General features: G+C 36.8%; 1 protein-coding gene across 2 annotated transcripts in view; it reads left to right on the top strand.

Moving 5' to 3' along the window:
• Positions 1–17,567, top strand: part of GUCY1B1 (guanylate cyclase 1 soluble subunit beta 1) — a 45,719-nt gene extending 28,152 nt beyond the window's left edge. For both annotated transcript variants that reach the window (XM_059817478.1, XM_059817479.1), the window contains 9 exons: positions 4,252–4,482; positions 5,932–6,048; positions 6,878–7,011; positions 8,432–8,629; positions 9,936–10,173; positions 11,036–11,176; positions 12,341–12,495; positions 12,811–12,937; positions 16,316–17,567. In XM_059817478.1, the coding sequence (XP_059673461.1) occupies positions 4,252–4,482; positions 5,932–6,048; positions 6,878–7,011; positions 8,432–8,629; positions 9,936–10,173; positions 11,036–11,176; positions 12,341–12,495; positions 12,811–12,937; positions 16,316–16,339 (1,365 nt within the window). In that variant the 3' untranslated portion in view covers positions 16,340–17,567. The remainder of the gene's footprint in view (positions 1–4,251; positions 4,483–5,931; positions 6,049–6,877; positions 7,012–8,431; positions 8,630–9,935; positions 10,174–11,035; positions 11,177–12,340; positions 12,496–12,810; positions 12,938–16,315) is intronic.
• The last annotated feature ends 2,915 nt before the right edge of the window (positions 17,568–20,482 follow it).

Genomic DNA, 20,482 nt, shown 5'->3' with positions numbered 1-20,482 from the left:
TGTTATTATCTGAGAGCAGACTATCAAAATCTTTCTTTTAGACAGCGAAGGTGGTTTACAATATCAAATGAGAAAAGGCCAGGGGAAATCCTTGACAAGATGGTAATTTCTGGCTGTCTCATTACTAATGGCAATATAAAAACCCAAAGCCAGAATGTGACCAGCTGGAGAGCTGACCTAAAAACTGCTTAGGTACTTGTTATGGAGGGCAAGCAGTACTGATCCGTACATTAAAATGCTAGCTGTGTATGAAGGTAAGTCAATCATGGAGCATAATCAGGCTCTAATTCTGACACGAAGGGCAGCAGGAAACTTCACTAGCTCCAGGCTCAAAGGTTCGATGCAGTGAGAGTCTCTGCCTTGAAACCAGCTGCCGAGTGGAGACATCCCCACAGTTTTAACTTCTGGTGTGCAAAGCTAAGAGTGGTACCATTTCCATGGTGAACTGCTTTGCCTCAGGATCACCCTGAAACAGCTGCAGTTAAGTTTGTCAAGTAACATTGCACAGTTGGTTTTGATCAGAAGAGATCAAGAATTTCATCCTCTGTTGACTGTTAAATGCAAAAACCTGACTTTGTATTAATCTTCACAATCTGATGGAAAAAGATCCCTGTCCAAGGACATTCTGTCCCTCCCCCATGGTGAGATACGAATGTATCTTGGGGACATGCTCGTATCTATAGAATTGAGTCTTGTTTTGTAGATACATCAGTGAAAGTTTAACAGATAGCATGTGTTCGTTATACATGCTGTATCACAGTGGTACTGCTTGATTTAATATCTTGTGTGAAGCTCACCAAATATATTAAACCACAAAGTAATTTTAAAATAACTGTTCTCTGGATTGTCCTTCCCTGAAATATTGGTGTGGCTTTTCGCTTGGCTAAGCAAGGACAAACTCTGAAGATACAGCTTCTGGAAAGCACAGGCAGGTTGGCAGTCAGATGTTATATATTCTTTTTGAAACCAGGAGAGTGATTTTTCCCTTCAGTTTTTAACTGCAGTTACTATGGTGATTGAGGTCTTAGACACGGTGAACTGATGTCACTTCACCAGTTAAGACCGCAGGGGGAGGAGGAATTAGACTTGATTCCTGGCTTTGTTGCTTCTGCCACTGAACTTTCATTTGTCAAGCATTTAACAGAGGCTTCTTCAACAATATTTAAATGATACTGAAATTCTGTGCCTTGCAAACTTTGCTTGCAGAATGAACCAATAGATAAGTTCTATTCTAGTTAAGCTTACTGCAGAGTATCTAGGGCAGGTCTTTATGCCAGATAAGTATCTGGGCAATTAGATTGGATCTGTAGGTACAAGGGTGAAGGGACAGAATTTAACATATTATGTTAATGGCCATAAGTGCTCATTTTAAATTTGCTGACAAGGTGGATGAAGTCATGAGATAGGAAGATTAAGATAGTGCACAAATGATGTGAGCAGAAAAGACATCATGAAATTACGTATCCAATGGGAAGTTATTTAAGGATGAATGAGTAGCTTTTTTTAGCCTGGAGAGGGGTATGATTGTGGCTTCTGTTAATAAGGGTCTGTGCACGGATGGCCAGAATCAAATTCAGTAAACCAGCCACGTCCACAGCACATCAGGTTTACCAGGAGTGTGCAGCTGGTGCTGTGGCTATCTTGTAGATTTGACACGTTTCCATGTGTTTGGCCTGTTGTTCATTTGCTGCACTAATGTGATGCAGTAGCACAGTGAGCATTTCTAGATGCCCTGGAGTCTGGTCAAAAATAGTGTTGCAAATGAACTTGAAGATGCCTGGGAAATTTGCAGCTTTGCACTGTTACTAACCCAGTTCTAATCTATAAAGGCTAGGAAGACAGCACACCATGTGTGATGACTGACTTCATCACTGTGTAAGCTTGTAGGATCTGTGGAGGGTCGTGTCTCAAACTTAGCTAGATGTCTTGAAGCATGTAGCAGTTCTATTTTTATAGGAGTCTTTTTTAACCAACACTTGAGTTTTGTTTATTGGTGCATCATTCATTTCTAATAAATGGAAAAAAATGGGAAGTTACAAAAAATGCGTTAGGTGCTGCGTGGTAGCAGAAAAAAACGATAAGTACAGGTGCAAGTTGGTAACGGATGACTAGCATGCAGTGACTAAAATGGTCATTAGGTGATAATATTAATTTCTCTGGAAGGTGATATGCTGTTAATATGGACATTTCCTTAAAAAATATTAGATCTTTAAAAATAAATTTTAGGACTGCTTTGACGAATGAAGACGTCATGCATTTTTTTTCCAGTTACGGCAAGAGCAACTATCTGAAGTAAGATCCAAGACTGGAAATGATCTGGAAGCATAGATCAATTCTAGTGATAATTCCACACAATTTGAAAAAGGCTACTGTGTATAATCTCAGCTATCCCTGGCCCCAATGATAGTAATAATAAATAAAACCCATGGGAGTGTGTATGAGTGATAGAAGGTAAGAACTAAGACTGTAACTGCGTTCTATCAATCCTCAGTATGGCCACAGTCTCTCACAATGTCAGGGTTAATGATTTAAAAGAAGAGGAAGACATGGAGAACCTTTAAACACTGAATTCAGAGGAAAACTAGCTCTTGATCTACTATGTTCCATTTTCCTAGACAAACCCACATAACTTGTTTTCCTCAAATGACCACTACATATTCTTCCCGAGGTTTACCTCTTATTAACTCATAATTTCCCACTTCTCTGCCACACACTGCCATGTGGATTACCAACACAGTTTCTTGAGGAAATTAGGTTTTATTGTCATTAACGTTTGAACTTGTTCATACATCCAGCTTTAGGTACCTACATTAGATGGTAAATTTAGTAGGCTGATCTTTCTCTAAATTACTTACATAAGCAATAGAAAGAGAAGACTAATGCAGCACATGGTATAGAGCACCTAAATCAGGCTCCTGCTCTGAACTGTCCTCCAGAAAAGCCTCTCTTCCCTTTAAATGAATAGTCAAATAGGAGATCAGGGAACACTACCGTCTTAAACTAAGCATCATTTAGCAATAAAACACTGTTTTGTTGGTTTACAGTCCTCTGTTTGTATAGGAACAAATAAAGGAATCAGCACTCCCCAACCAATCAGCTAGCATGGTTGACAGTCGTGGAGGAGAAACATTTAATAAACTAAACATCTTAGGGATCAAGTGCAGTGTTTGTGGATATCCATTCTGTTTTCATATTGTAAGTGTTAATCTCTGTGGTTAGACTATGTGTAAAGGGCAGAATCAGGATGCATTAGAGGTTTTAAGAAGTCTTTTTTTGTTTCAGTGGCTTTAGGATCAGACTCTACATGAAAGAATCAGGTGCAACATGTTCCAGAAAGTTGCCACTAAACAATACTGTGTAAATAGAATTGTTCTGTTCCAGTCATTAAATCTAATTAGGCTTGAGAAGAGGTGAATTTGGCCTCTCAAGGTATATTATATTATTCTATTAGTTATTAGGTTTAATTATACTGCAATACGTGACTTTCACTGCAAACAAAATAATCTCTATTAATTTCATATTTTTTACTAACTTTGAGTAAAATTACTGAAGTGTGAAATGCTATATTCAAGACACTTATTTGAGATTTGACTGATATAGATGGCTCTGGTTTTGCAGTGATTTAATTTAATATGAAATGCAGCTTGGAGAAGATTGTCATTGCTTTTAGTTTTATCTGTGGGTCCTGATCTTGAGTCATCATTGCTTGAATGCGTAAGGACTGTATATTCAAACACCTGCTCCATCCGCCTTTCTTCTGGCTGACTGCGACATGCCCATCCTCTGGTCAGCACTGTTTGCTGTTGTGTTGTAGGCCTTGCAAACAGCTTTCATCAAAATAAGGATTCAAGCGGTCTATGTAATTCAAGACTTGTTCCATGTTCATTCAAGGGGAGGGGAGAGTCCTGTTTTCTGGCACGTACCGGTAAAAGCAAGCATAACCTGAGCCTTGACCCCTGATTTCAGGATGTGCTTTTCACTCAGGCTTTATAAATTGTATTTGAGAGTTCTTCAGTATGTTGTTCATGCAAAGAGCAACTGTGGCTAAGCAAAGGCGTAATTATTCGCCTGGAATTATAAAGACTCTCTAAAATCAGAAATACTTATTAGAATATAGTATTTTTCAAGATGCAAATATAATTCTTGAATTCATCTTTCTGCTCTAAATGTATTCCTGTCTTCATAGTAGCATTCCAGTTATTAATGAGTAGCAGAGTTTCCAGTTTTTCATTTTTTCCTTCATTTTGCTAGGTCATTCAACAGAGAAACGAGGTATGTGACCACATTCAGTTTTTAATTGAAGAGAAAGAGTCTAAAGAAGAGGACTACTATGAAGACCTTGACAGATTTGAAGAAAATGGTACCCAAGAGTCTCGCATCAGTCCCTATACTTTCTGCAAGGCCTTTCCTTTCCACATAATATTTGACAGAGATCTGGTGGTCACGCAGTGTGGCAATGCTATATACAGAGTCCTTCCACAGGTTAGATGATTCTCATGCATGAATGATCATAGAGCTTTCTAATGCTAGATGCTTCACAGGTTTATTTTAAAGATGAATAAAATAGATTTAGGATTCTCTGTCTAAACAGCATTCCTGTGTAACTATATAATATTTACTACGTTGTGCTCCTCTTGTTTGAAAAAGGGCTGTGAAAATAGCGCTAATTCTACAACAGCTCTGTTCCTTATGATCATGCCCATGTGCAGTAAGAGAATAAGCATGCGCAGAGGAAACCTGATCACCCCCACAATTCAGCTGTTAGTTTGATACCCGATTCTTCCTTGTAGCTCACTCCAAGACATATTTGCTATGGAAGTGGCAGGTAACTCTTTAAAGCAGATGTGAGACAGTCAGTGCAGCTTGGCCTGGGGTTCAGGAAATTATCTTGCCCATACTACTATAGAGTGTAGCAGCAGGTACGTAGTGTATATGTATTACTTGACAGTAATGCCTTCAAATACTTAAGCTGTCAGATACACAATAACTGAAGAGCAGAATAACAGAAACTGTGGTATACTTTCTTGGCTTGTGCATCAAAAGCATCAGTATTAACTAAGATAAGCCAAACTATGTTTGTGATAAATATATATATATGTATATATATACACGTGTTCTGAACTGAATGCAGCTGCTGCAATTTCCTGTGGTTACTTACAGTAAAAGAGTACTCAGAGGTCCATTTAATGTTAGGTATTCTGTATATGAATAGAATACCTCAGTTCTTGCCTGAAAGAGCTGACAGTGTTTCTAAAAATAAGCAACAGGTAAAAGCAGTAATATGAGAGAAGCAAAAGGTAAGATGATGAAAACATCAAATGATCTTTACAATTATGTAGGCTAATGTTGCAATTACCATGTTGTTTCTGAATCGACATACTTTTAAAATGCAATTTTACATTATATGCTTTTTTCTGCAATTTGTTTTTGGTGATTTCTCTCTGAATTTTGCAGAAAGATTTGAAAGAAGAGCTTTGTAAGTAGCTCTGCCAGATTTTTCCCAAGGCCATTCACTGAACAGCTATAACTAACTCTTCAGCCTACTGAGGATGGCTATCAGAATCCTTATTATCAGAGTTGATGCTTTAGAGAACATAGCTTATTGAAAAGGGAGTTTGAAGGAGGTCACATAGGAGAAAAACGCTGGAAAGCTTTTTTTACTGTAGAGTGAGAACAGTTTGACAGATAATGAATGTGATAGTCTAACACAATTTTTGAAAGTCATCTTGCAGACTAGAATTGCGCTTTGAAGTCAATATACCTCTGATGTAAAATCCTTAATTTAAAAACCTTGTGTTTTAATGGAGAAATCCATGAAGTATGTGTTCTCTTCCATTCAGTATTGTCATCTAAGCAAATTGAATAGAATTATTCCATGTATGTTTTTATTATAAAACATAACAATCTTTCTTTTTTTTTTTTTAATTCTAGCTGCAGCCAGGAAATTGCAGTCTGTTGTCAGTTTTCTCCTTGGTCCGGCCTCATATTGATATTAGTTTCCATGGGATCCTCTCACATATCAATACAGTCTTTGTACTGAGGACCAAGGTAACTAGAGAATATAGACCTGGCTTTTCTTTAAGTAAGTATGCTTCGGAGAGCTAAGAAGAAGTGCTGAAAGCTCAGAAGTCTTCAGAGAAAATTCTTTGCACAGTAGTACTCTCAGTCCCTTTTGAGTCTTGAGCCAAGAAAAAGTCACAGGTGTGAATTCATGTGCAGCTGTTAAGTTAGAATGCTTTATAGGAATTGTGAAGTACATACACTTCATGTCTGATGCTTTCTTTGCAAGGTGCCAACCCATTGTATGGCACTGTACCAAAGTAAATGTAGAAAGGCAATTACATTTACTTTTGCTTCATAACAATATGGGAGACAAATATGAAATGTGTTCTTGCTTGAGCCCATGTGTTCTGTGTCCTTTTCTCTAGAGAGGGCAGGAGAGGAGGCGGGTGATATGAACGAATGCAGCATGTAGAGTAGCACCTGCTGTGTCAAGGAACCTGTTTATTTATAGAAAACTGTACCTGAGAGAAACCAACAAGATTTCTTAGAGATGCTCCCAGGCACAGATAGAACTTCATAGAATAGACAATACTTTTATCAAACTATTGTTAAGAAATGACGCAGAAGAAAACAAGAAGTTATGAACATGAACATAAAGAAAGCACCATACTTTATGTCTTTGAGGTAGCAAATCACAGTATTAAAATATGGGTAGTGTATGGTGTTCAAATGAGAAAATAATTGAGTTTTAATGTATGCTGTAACTCTATTCCAAACTTTCTGACTGCCTTCATAGTGAAGGCGCTTACATACATGGCCTGGTGTGTAACACACGTACCATTGCCCTTACATAATTGTGACTTTTCATCACCAGGAGGGACTGTTGGATGTGGAAAAGCTGGAGTGTGAAGATGAACTGACTGGCACAGAAATCAGCTGCTTACGCCTGAAAGGGCAAATGATCTACTTGCCTGAAGCAGACAGCATTCTCTTTCTTTGTTCACCAAGGTACTTTAAACCTTAAGAGTTCTATAATACTGATTTTCATTTTACAATTACTAGTTTTAAGAACACTTATGAGAGTAGTACTGCAGAGATTAATTGTTTCAGGTATTGATTTCATTGATTTTTGATGTTGTTGTGGTTTAACCCCAGCCGGCAATTAAGCATCACACAGCTGCTCGCTCACTCCCCCCTGCCCGCAATGGGATGGGGGAAAGAATTGGAGAAAAAGCAAAACTCATGGATTGAGATAAAAACAGTTGAATAGGACAGAGAAAAAAAAGAGAAAATAATAACAATAATGATAAAAAAATATACAGAAGAAGTAATGAACAATGCAATTGCTCACCAGCAGCTGACGGATGCCCAGCCCGTTCCCAAGCAGTGGCCATGGCCCCCTGTTTTTGTTCAGCAAGATGTCATATGGTATAGAATATCCCTTTGGCCAGTTTGGGTCAGCTATCCTGGCTGTGTCCCCTCCCAGCTCCTTGTGCGCCTGGTAGGGCAGTGTGAGAAGCTGAAAAGTCCTTGACTTAGTGTAAGCACTGCTTAGCAACAACTAAAACATTAGTGTGTTATCAATATTATTCACATCCTAAATCCCAAACACAGTACTATACCAGTTACTAGGAAGAAAATTAACTCCATCCCAGCCGAAACCGTGACAGATGTGCTTATACTGAAAAAGGAAGGAGCATTTAAATACTGGAACTTGACTGATTATTAAATAATTCAATATAAACATTGGGATGCTCTGGCCCGGTTTGTACAAATGGGAATTCCTCATGATTCCATGATTTTTGGCAAGTTTTGTCTTTTTTTTCTTACTCTGAGAGTGCTAAGAAATGTCACAGTGATTTGGTTTCCTATGTGGATTCATATATTTTTGCAGTAGTTTTAATGTAATAGAGCAGTGATGATAATAAAGAAGTGGTTGGAATGGGGGGTTGAATGAAGGGCTTCTTTAGCTAAGTGCATGTTGAGCTAACACATCAGATTACATAGTTATGATACGTTAATCTCCTGTGTAAAAGGGAGAGAATGGATGAAGACAGAAAGGGAAGAGGCTACCTTAATGTAATCTCACTTTTATTTGTGTACTGGAGTATGTGCATTTGATACGTTCATGGAACTCATCAATGAGAATTCTGTATTTAAATGCAAAAATCAAGAGCGATGTATTAACATGAATGAACACAAATAAGGTATTTCATAGAAGGGATATGGTGTACAGCTCATCACAAGCTCAGAAGCATGATGGTTGGACTTGATGATCTTACACGTCTTTTCCAACCTTAGTGATTCTGTGATTCTGTGATAATCTTTATTCTGTTATTCAGCAGCCTCCGCTGTTCATTTGAGTTTTCAATGCTCCTTTGGCAAATTTAATTGTACCCATATTATTATATATTTCTCCACGTTGCAGTGTGATGAACTTGGATGATTTAACCAGAAGAGGTTTATATCTGAGTGATATTCCATTGCATGATGCTACTCGTGATCTGGTTCTTTTGGGAGAGCAGTTCAGAGAGGAATATAAACTGACTCAAGAGCTTGAGATCCTCACTGACAGACTGCAGCACACATTGCGTGCACTGGAAGATGAAAAGAAAAAGACGGACACGTAAGAATCAAATCTTGATTTTGAGCTGAAACAGTCACAGCGATATATTATTTATAGCTACCTTCTTCAGAAAATAACAGAATCTTGGAAGGAATATAAGAGATATTCAGGGCTGGTAACTTTGGAGTCAAGAAAGAACATTCTACTTTAATGCTTCATAGGGTATTTCTTTATTTAGATTGTCAAATGTCATCTGTAGTCTAGGCTGTTACATGCACAGGTGTTTTGATAGCTCCTTCCCTGAAAAGGAAAGTTATGAGAAGTGAACTGACAATCCTTTTTGCTTTGTGAATTACGTAAAACAGTAGTTTTGTAAACTTTCTTACATGCAGTCCCTGTAGCCATGATGAATTTGATGAATGCCCAAATGTTACTATTTGGTGGAGTTCTGTAAACCAGCTGTAGACCACTTTGTATTTCTGGACTACTATGCTCACAGGTTAATAGAACAGAAAAACATATTTACAAAATATGTTACAAAGCCTTGAAAATAATCTATGTAAAGATGATGTTTTGCAATAGGCTAATGGTGTGAATTTGATTTTATAGTTACTTGTAGAAATGGATTTGGAGCTATCTAGATAATACTACTATCTAGATACAAGTACATAACAATAATAAAGTATATGCATTGGGCCCCAAATCCATTGCCTTCCTTAGTAACGAGGGACATACACCTTAAGATGGCAGTTAGAAAGTTGAAGGAATACACGAGAGTAGCGTGAAGCTCTGTGTGTGTGATTTGGATTTTATTTGCATAATTTGTAATATGAACAAGTGTTAATATGTCATATAGACTATTAATTAAAAAAACATGCACTAAACCCTAAAAGCAGCATTCTCCAAAGAAGAGGAAGCATTTAGCAATGCAGGAATTGATCGAAGGTGGAAAACTGTCTGATCTCTTCATGGCCTTTTTTGCAGTTTTTATGGTTCTGTGAGCAAAACCAGATTATATGAGCTGACGATATGGCAGAAATGCTTAAGCAATAAGCAAAAATGATCCAAGACACTATTAACAGATTGTGTAAGAAGAATTTGTAATATATGCCTCATTTTGTTGGTAATTTAGATGTATTAATGTGTGTTTGAAATGTCATGGCTTTAGGTATGCTGATGTAGATCAGTTCCTGTTTCCCAAATAACATATTCTTCAGTAAACATCTTTTATATGGCTCTTTGATGATGCGAGTGTGTTATAAACCCTATGGGAGGTACTAAGTTAATATTTGAACAGTGCTGATGTAAAGACCTTTCTCGACATTCTTTCTGTTTTGCTTGTGCCTTTCTTTTCTTACACATTTAGATTACTGTACTCTGTTCTACCACCATCAGTGGCAAATGAGCTGAGACACAAGCGTCCTGTTCCAGCTAAGCGGTATGACAATGTGACCATTCTCTTCAGTGGCATTGTTGGATTCAATGCCTTCTGTAGTAAACATGCTTCTGGAGAGGGAGCCATGAAGATTGTTAATCTTTTAAATGATCTTTACACGAGATTTGATATTCTGACTGATTCACGAAGGAATCCATTTGTTTATAAGGTAAGCAGAAGATTTTCAAAGTATTTAATCTGTGACTTTTCAATAATTTACTATCATGTCACTCTTTTTCATCCTTTGGATTTTAGGCTTTTTAAAAAAAAAAGTTATGCTCTCAGTCTTTGAACTATGTTACCTGATATTACATAGCTAAAGAAGAATATGTTGTTTATGTCTTAAATGTGTGGAGAAACATAAAGGGCTTAGTTCTCAGCACTATTTCTGCACAGTTATGCATTAGGTGAATATATAAATCTACTTCCACATTTAGCAGATCTGAACACTTACACAAACAGTTTGTGGTTCTGCTGACCCTGTGCTTTAACTTTTTCAGTCATACACCTGGGTCTCCTGGTAGTGAATTATAACTTATTATTCAGTTACTCAATGTGAGTTTCGTTCCTTCATTAGGAATGAGGTGTAGTTGCAGATGCAGCTGGTAGCAGGTAGATAGGTAGAAAGAGAGATATATGTATCCCATATATATGTACATGTGTATGCTTGTGTGTTTATATGTATAAGATTAATTCCTAGCTTCTACTAGAAACCAATTTTATGTCCTGTACCAAGTGAATCAAGGGTGCGAGTCAAAACAAACATAGTGCTCAGTTTCTACAGAAATTCAGAAGACCCCAATAGAGAGGCTCAATTCACACAATCACGGTGTCATTTTAATTTGTTAGATTGTGGGCATACAATAAATTCTCTTCAATAACAAGCAGAGATGACAGGAATTAGGGTGATTTGAATGAAAGTGAAGGGAGACTATTTGAAAGGATAAGCGGTCTTGAAGGAAGCGCTGCATCCATTCTAGTACTCTAAAGCCCACGATAATGAAGTAATTGAAAAATATGTACCTTGACAGGTGGAAACAGTTGGGGACAAGTATATGACAGTGAGTGGTTTACCAGAGCCTTGCATTCATCATGCACGATCTATCTGCCACCTCGCATTGGATATGATGGAAATAGCGGGCCAAGTTCAAGTAGATGGTGAGCCTGTACAGGTTAGTAAATATGTGGGCTTGAATGAAGAGCCCATTCTTTGATACGATGATAATGCTTTGAAATACGATAATGCTCAAGTCCCAGTCCATGCAAGCTTTGTTATTGTTAGATTTTAAGACTGATATCTACAAATAATATGAAGAGTCACATGTAGATGTGACATGTGCAGTTCCCAGACCTTAAAATCTAATTATTGTGCTTAACCTTTTAAAAGACTCATTAGGTCCACGTCATTTATGTCTGTTTTCCGATCATTTCAATCTAATCAACAAATTCCCATTGCACATCAAGTACAATTCATTGTCTTCTTAATTTCAAGGAACAGAACAATAATATTGCCTCACTGATACTTTTGATCATGCTTCAGATCCTCATGTCAGCATGAGAAAATACTGCATTAAAAAGAAAAGTACAGTTCCATAGGCAGTTACGGCAATGATTACTGGCAGCAATGTATATTGCTGGAAGTTTACTCATTGTGGGATTTTATGAAGATGTTGTGGTATTAATACAGAACTGGGGGGGCTGTATTGACCTGTCCTCATCAGAAGGCTGTGAGAGCAAAATAAGTAATGCGTGTGATGCATATTTCATTTACATGAACGTTATTGGTCTAACACCTAGCTTAGATCTGTGTACTTCACTTTGTCACTGGGCAAAGAAGTGAGAAGATTTGATTTGGGGCTTTACAATAAGTGTAACATGCTATAAGAATGAGCTTCTCCAAACCCCTGTCCTATCTCTTGAGCTTTTAAATGCAAAATACCATGATGTTTCCTCTGAGAAGCATCTTTTTTTCTTGACCTACACCACTACAGCATCCATTTCTGCATCTTCTGAGTGCTCATTAAACACAGACCTGCGGAATATGCCTCTCTTGCCCCTTTTTTCAATTTCACAGTACGTAATAGCAGCATGGCATGGTGCATGCTGGAAAAATATGGAGTTTGTTCTTTCATGTGAGAGACAGAGCCATGACGCTGCACTACAATAAAAAAAAGTGACACAAAACACAAAATGCCAGGCTTTGAAGAAGCAGGAGTGGCACACTGAAAAAATAAACTCTAATAGATAGAAATGGCATTAATACCTGTATTTAGTCAGAAGCATCAGATTAGTTACATTGATTTTGAATATTCACACTTTATTTTTTCTCTCTAAAGATAACAATAGGAATCCATACTGGTGAGGTAGTCACAGGTGTCATAGGCCAAAGGATGCCACGTTACTGTCTCTTTGGAAATACTGTCAATCTAACAAGCAGAACAGAAACTACTGGAGAAAAGGGAAAGATCAATGTCTCTGAATACACTTACAGGTGAGTGATGCAGTGTTTTTATTGGTGTTGACATCTTAAAAGAAATCACTTTGTCAGCATAATGTCAAAGTGTCTTTGGAGTTGAAAGTCACAGGATTCCTGCAACACATTATTTAAGTACATGAGTTCTCATGAAACTGTACGGCAGACTGCATTATGATAAACCATTATTGGTATGCAAGCATAATAATGATCTAGAGATAGACTTTACTCTTGTTAATTTGCTTACATATCTGTAGCACGTTTAATATTTTATACAGTGCGTGGCATGCATGCATAGTACATACATTTACATGTTTTCTCTTTCAATTTCAGGTGTCTTATGACACCAGAAAATTCAGATCCTCAGTTCCACCTGGAGTACAGGGGTCCAGTTTCTATGAAGGGTAAAAAAGAACCAATGCAGGTTTGGTTTTTGTCCAGAAAGAGTACAGAGACAGAGGTATGACTAACCAGAGTGTAAATTTTTTTTTTTAAACAAGGCATAAACATGACAAATTTAATCTAAACCACTGAGATCCATTTACATTTGCAAAACTAAATGTTCCCTAGAAAAAATGAAGAGTTTTGTACAACACTGTTTCATTAATGCGTTTACTATCTTGACAGCAGATTAAAGTCCTTGATTATTTGTCTTTGCAGTTTGTGCAGTCCCTGAAAGAATACTTTTGTGTTTTAAAAAGTCCTTGAGGGAATGCCAAGTGTTTAAATATTTATATCTCCCTCTTCTTACGGATTTCTCCACTGTGCTAGATTTTGCAATATAATGTCTGTTTCTGTTTAGCTGACATGTCTAGTTATCAGTGCTTCAAAATTCACCATTTGCTTTCTTACAGTAACTGAATAAATGTGCCTTCAAATACTTAGGCAACAGTCCAGCAACTACTGGCAGGCAGGTTCACACCTGATGTGTATGGTGATCTGTTAACCGCAGATGGATCTGCTTTTTCAGAGACTGTTGCATGATAGAGGTCTTGCTTTAGAAATATACAGGGTGAAAACTGTTTCTTCTAAATGACATATGAGCCTAAATCCTTTTCTCAAAATAATGTAGGGTAAAGCTCTTCAAGCACTGAGTGGTCTTTAAGCTTATGCCTCAATTTCAGAAGTCTGGGCATGTATTAAGCAAAATCTCATTAAAAGCCACTGAGATCTAGACTCATAAGGGTGCAACAAACTTAGACACTTAATCAGGTTACAGTATGCCAGCTGATTTGCCATAGCTGAGCAGGTGCATACATTCCACCCATTGCCAACAGGGGGGAAAAAAAGGGTAAAAGTAATTTACATAGCTTGAATTTTGTCCTGAAGGAATAAAAAAAGAAAGAGTTTTAAGCTAATGTATTTAATCTTCAAAATACACTTGACTAAAATAATGAAGGTCATCAGTTACCTTGGCTGAAATAATTCTTCTAAGTCACAGGAAATTAATTATGCGTCTGAATACTCATGTGCTTCTGAAAATGAAATTTATGCTGTTAAACTGGTTGGGCTCTTTAGGAGATCTAATCTAGATTTATTGCCAGTGGTACCCAAGTATATGAATACTGGCTTTTTAATGGTAACTCCCAGTATTAACCCCCAGGATTAAATTTCAGGGGAGACCCTGTACTTTAACTCTGCTGAAGTCTGTATTTTAGTATATATTACTTACAATAATATTCTGGGTACTACTTTTGAGAATGCTTTTCTGTTTTTATTCTGTATCAAGATTAACTGTAATTTCACATGGCTACCATTCTTTCGTGTCTATAGTTGTATTTAAAATATGTTTTAATCAAACACCTTTCACTTTTTTCTGCATTATAAATTATGTCCTATCATTTGTAGCAGGGCACATTGTAATTTTAAATGTAAAATTTCAGAGTGGTACAGAGTCAGGTGGGTATTTTCCTTGTTTTAGCGTCACACGTGTTTAATATGAATATAGGGTTCAGATAGTTTAGAATTTTAAATCCTGCAGTTTCCTTTTAGAGATCTCGTACAACAGTTGGCTTTGTTAATCCTCACAGCAGTCTTGAGAGGTACTTGCTGATGCTATTATCTAGTAATCGAGCTTTGTAGAGGGGGACATGGGGGCAGGAATAAACCTGACAGAAAAATACTGTCAGCCTGATTTTCTAGAGCACTTAAGACTCACAGTTTAAGCACACTCAAAAAGTCTCTCTAATTTTTGTTATTTTTTGTTAATTCTGAAATTCAGATATACATGTAATTCCTATAGATAGAAGGACTTCTCCCATCACAGGTATCTTTTCTAAATTGTAGTAAGTTTGGGAGAATAGGAGACTAGAAAGATACATTCATGATTGGAACTGATAATCATTTTGTCAGAGGTGATTTTGAAAAGTGAAAGAATATAATCCTCTAATATTTTAATTCTTTTTCACTCCCTGCACAATTTAATCTGTCCATACATAAACAGATGCACTGAGTTTTACTCCTTTAAGATTTTCTGAGCTGTTTGCAGTTTCTCTTTGTCTTGTGAAGGTACTCTTCATGTTATTTCTGGCACTTTATAGGCTGCACATAATAGTTGTAATCCAAAAGCAGAAATCAGATAACCAACTTTTTATGTTTGATTGCCTTAGAGTAATCGCCTTGCTTTAGGCAAGGGTGTAGTCTTGGTTTTCTTTTCAGAATCTTACTCTCTCTGATCTTTCAAACACATACACATGCTAATGTATTATCATGTGCAGTGCCATTAATTTCAGGGGGACTGTTCCTAATGATAAATATGGCATGTTAACACATACTCAGAAACTAGGTGGTAAATTTCCTGAAAGGTCACTCCAGAATATTGCAAGAAGTGGCTTACAGAAGTGAACATGAAAATATTGCTTAAATCATCCTGAAGATATTTCTGCTGATTATTCTTTTACTGTGAAGTTTTCTACCTCCAGTATCTTTACATCTAGGATAGCTTGACATTAGCGATATATTCTCCTTTTCATTATATCCCTTAGAGAGTGATTAGCTCAGCATTTGCTAATCTATCAGCATAATATTTTACCTTGAAGCCCACTAATTAATATATGGTGAGGAAAGAGGACAAAATACTTACAGCTGGCATAGAGATGTGAAACCAAGGCTTAAAATATGCTGTCTCTCTGCTAGGCCTGTAGAAAATGATAGGGTTGGAGCAACTCAGCATACCTCAAACTTGGTTTCTAAGTTGGCATCTCTAGTATCAGTCACCATGAGCAGTAGTTACTTCTGAGAAAAACCTGATTTATAAGAATCAGTGTTGGAGTGCTGCTCCTTTACTGTTTTCCACTTAAGATGCTTCTTCCATGATACCATTACAGCAAAAATTAGAATTGCATCAGAAATACACATAGAACAAAAGCAACTGTGACCAATTACTCATTTTGCATCCGCTTGTTTGCATATTACAAGATAAATTATTACTATCATTGTTATTTTAACAGAGGTTCAGCTGCAGCTTCTCTCTTGAGAAACAGATTTGTTGTAAAAAATAAAGCTTGCAGAGAGCCTCAGATGTCTGACTGCAATTTCCATCATTCCCCACTTTCAAATATCTTTCTCTTCTGTCCTGTCCCCACATTACTGATGGGAACAAGTTAAAGTATCTCAGTCAGAGCTGGGAGTTCATTAGGGAATGTAGGAATTACTACATTCCTACATACAACACATATGGAATAAATATGTGCATTACCTGTGCTGTGTTTTATTATTTTTATTATTTACTGATATTGGTTGCAAGTTGTGAAATGTATTTTGTCACTGCATTGACCCACCATGTTGTTGCTTCAAAGAAAATCCCTTACTTCTCAAATTCTACTTGCATGCACTCAAGGAAACAAAGCAAGATGCTTCCTGAGCTGAGGGAAGAAGAGGACACTGGATAGGGTGCAATACTGTCTCCAAATAGGGTACCAGGCAGTAAGGTTGAGTTATGGATGTTATTTCACATCATATCTCCCATTGCCATATGCAGTACCATTGTCATATGCCCTACTCCTGAAATCATACTCACCATTTTTCTCCAGGCTTGCTTGCTTGCTGGTTTTTTTTCCCTTAATGCTTGATATTGTTACATCTCTGCTATGAGCATGTATTTCAAACTTTCCTTTTTTTGATATGCATTTTTGCACGGCAGTCATGTGGTCCTTCCTACCACCAAGATAATATTGAATAAAATTTTGTAGTATGCACGCCACAACTAACCACTTCAATCTGACGCTTCACATCTTCATCTTCATCTCTGAAGTATAGTGGTTACGTGAATCAGTGACATTTCTGGAAAGATAGGTATTTCAGTTGTTGGGCAGAACAATGAACCTAAAGAACTATTTTTAAAAGTAATACCTAAAGCATCATTATGAAAATTATTGTATAAATGTTGTTTATCAGATTTAGTTCTGCTATTACCATGCTTCCCATTCATTTTGTGAATAACACTTGATGCACTGTAAATTCCTGGTTAGAAAAAGATTCCTCTTTTGATATCATCCTGCATTTAGCCTTTGTAGACACTATGTAAACATTTTCTATATTGAAAGGGGACAGTTGTTTGTCTGATACTGCCATTTGAAGCATGTGCCAATGTAGTTCTACTGAAACGCTGTTCACTTGCAAAGTATTTCTCATTGATTTCTATTAATTAAATTAGGTTGTCATGTTAATAACAGATTGCTGGACAATTTTGGACCACCTGTAGTGCTTAGATTCTTTTCTGATGGAGCCCCCAGAATTGAAAGGCATGCTGCTGGGACCTGGTTGCCTTTTGGTTTGGTCTCTCTAATTTTCAGAAATGATCTTATTTTATTCCTTGGGAGGACCTGATAATATTTGAGGCATCATGGCATAATTAAGGGATGTAAAGCTTGTAAGGCAGCATAGTGTCTTTTATCAGCTGATATAGTTAGTAAAAGTGGACAAGGTTTCAGATGCATAGCCCTTCCATAACTTCAACATACAGTGCATTTTTATGTGAATAATATCCGTTCTTATCTGACTGATTATTTCTGAATATTTACATTACAAAATAGGATAGTGCAATTACTTTGTGTATAAAAATTGTCTATATCTAGTATACCTTATCAGCACAGAAGATATATGTATAAATGTTTCATGTTAATGTGCAAAAGATATTACAATAAATTATTTTTTCCACTGACTTATAGAAATTTTGGGATTTTCTTTTCGGTGAAAGCTGTATTTCATTGTTTGATACAAAACAAGTATGTTCTCCATTCCATAATTTGAAGTCCAAGTTTAAATAATCTATCAAGTCATTATTCCAGTGTTTGCAAATGTCCAAGAGTCTCCTACATTCAGGTTAATGGACCACCCACATTCAGGTTGATGGATCACATCCTCAGGTTAAAATAGTGTTCAAAATGTGTAGATTAATGCTCCAAAATTAGTAGATGAGTTACAAAAATGCATACATTCTTTTGAAACTCTTGGACAATATTTAACAATCAAAAATGATTGCTGTCTGCTTTGAACATGATGTACATTACCAACCAAAGCTTTGGGAATGGGAAATGAAGAGAGGAAGCCACATGTGTTCCTTTCCATCATCTCGCTGTCGGACAGCAACGCATCCCAGCGCTCCATGAGAGATTGCCCTCGCTCCAATAGATACACAACAGCAATTCGCACTTGAAGTTGATCAAGCTTATGAAAACTTTAATGGTGACTCCTAAAGACATGGGATTTGTGACAGCTGTGTTGTGCATTGACATAATTCATGCAAATGGCTGTGAAGTTACTGAAGTTTCTGTATTATGCTTCAAGCTGATGGAAGATGGCATGCCAGAAAACTCAAATAATGCTCTGAGTTTATATTTTACCTTCTCAATCATTTCAAAGTATTAAAGCTCCTGTTAAGCTACTCTGTAATATAACAAATTTCTTAAAGCACTAGAGTAATAGCTCATATATTGTGTTCATAAAAGAGCTTTTTATCTCAAGGAAACCAGTACTATTTAGGCACTTACTTAACCATTCTTATTACTAAAACTGGTCTTCAGTTAAATGCCGCATTCAGCTACTAAACTTATACTGTGGTTACATATTACTCTCAGATAAGAGTTAAAAACTTCTGCAGGTATTTAATTCTTTTATGTGTGCTCTATTGCCTCCTTTAATTTAACTATAGTGATTTACTTTTTCAGTAGAAGCTCTCTAGCTGAAACATGAGGCAGAGTAATTACCAACATCTGTTTCAAAGGCGTTTACAAATGCATCTGTTTTATTTTAGTGTTTTTTATAAAAAAGTTGAAACAAGGAGAAGAAAGGAGAAAGCAGCAATGAAATTGCAAGTTACGGAATGCTTAATCTTCTGGATCATATGCTTTCCTTTCAATTCAGATACACAAAAGAATTTGGGTTTCTGTGGTATTATTAACTAAGGCTGTGGTCATGCAGGGGACTCTGCTACTCTACTGTTGTCTTAAAGTTGGCACTGTGGTTGGCTTCCATAATGCAAGGCTGAGTAGTCTGATTGTTGCTAGTGTTTCTTGGATACTATACTCCTTTCTTCACCTAATACAGGGCTTAAAAAACATCAGAAGGACTCTCACTGCCTTCCGTAAATTTTGAAGCAAGCTTATTAAGCACATACTGTCAATCTTTAGAAGTTACATTATAAAGATTTCCGCAACCAATGAGACCATTTTATAAAATGGCACATATTTCTAGATGCTGATCTTTTCACTGACCTTCCCCATATGGAATTCTATCAAAACTTCATTTTTTAAAATTTGTATATGGGTAGGAAAATATGTGTGTTTACTTTTTTAGCAAAAATATTATCAATTCTAGCATAGTAAGAGGGATGAGTTATTACTATGTTTACTTTTTAATCACCAATCCACTTCTCACAAGCTCTGTTTGAATGTAACAAGTTATGAGCCTAATGGAGTCAATTTTTATTTATGCTTGTGTGCCATAAAATAAAAACTGTGAATCCAGTCCTCAGTGGGAACAAACTCTGGGAACATAATTTCATGTTTGATAATCTTGGGGGAAAAAACAGAATGATAAACAATGAATGAAACACTCATTTGGATATCTATTTACAGTATTATCACAACAGTTATTCTTGTATTTTTTTACTTACAAAAAAGAAACTAAAATGTACTACTGTGGTTAGGGAACTCGGAAAGCTTTATAAATAAGAACAGCTTGAAAACTGTCTTGAATCTTCAATAAACGGGAAGGGCATGGGTGGAATACTGGTGTTTTTAATTCCATATATGTTTCTGAAAAGTTACACATGGGGACAGACCAAACAATAAGCTACAGAAGCAGAACTCCATTTTCTTTTAGGAGAGTGAGGGCTTGCAAACTTTGCCATTCCGGCAAACACATCTACAGATGTCAAACTTGGGATGTAGCTGGCAAGTGCAAACAAGTCAGCAGCTAGAGCAGACGACTGAATGTCAGGACTGCAGCTCTGATCTCTCTGATATCACAAGCTATTTCACAGCTCATAGTTCAATTCTTTTCCTTCTTGTACCCAGCATCAGCTTAGCTGTAGTGATCTTGGAGGTACAGCATCTCTCCCTTGCCCCCAAATTTGGTGATGCATTATTCATGAAAGTAGTGGCCTTTATCCTTACTGCTGTGATTTCTGTTGGGACTATCCACTAAGTCCAGCTGAACACATACTTAAATTTTGCAGGACCTGGGGACTTTTTTTCACCTTCACTACAGGTTTGTAGGAACAGGAGACTTCAGTATGTGTCTTAAGATGTGGGTGCAGTAATAAAAACTATTGCCCAGAAGACTTGTAATTCACCCTGCTGCTATTGGACTATATTTTGTTTGTTTGTTTGTTTTTAGAGGAACTGCAGGGTTTTATTCCTGCCTCACAAAGGCATCATTGGCAGCAATGATTTATTAGCACTCAGAAAAGTCAATTTAGCTCTTACATATATATATAAAAAATAAGTATTTTTTTTGTAATATATATACACACATATAAAGGACGTCCTCTAGGAAGGAGTCA

Source organism: Gavia stellata, chromosome 5 (assembly GCF_030936135.1).
Source record: "Gavia stellata isolate bGavSte3 chromosome 5, bGavSte3.hap2, whole genome shotgun sequence".
Classification (NCBI taxonomy): Eukaryota; Metazoa; Chordata; class Aves; order Gaviiformes; family Gaviidae; genus Gavia; species Gavia stellata.
The sequence above is the reverse complement of the archived record's forward strand: the minus strand, read 5'-3'. Positions and strand labels throughout refer to the sequence as shown.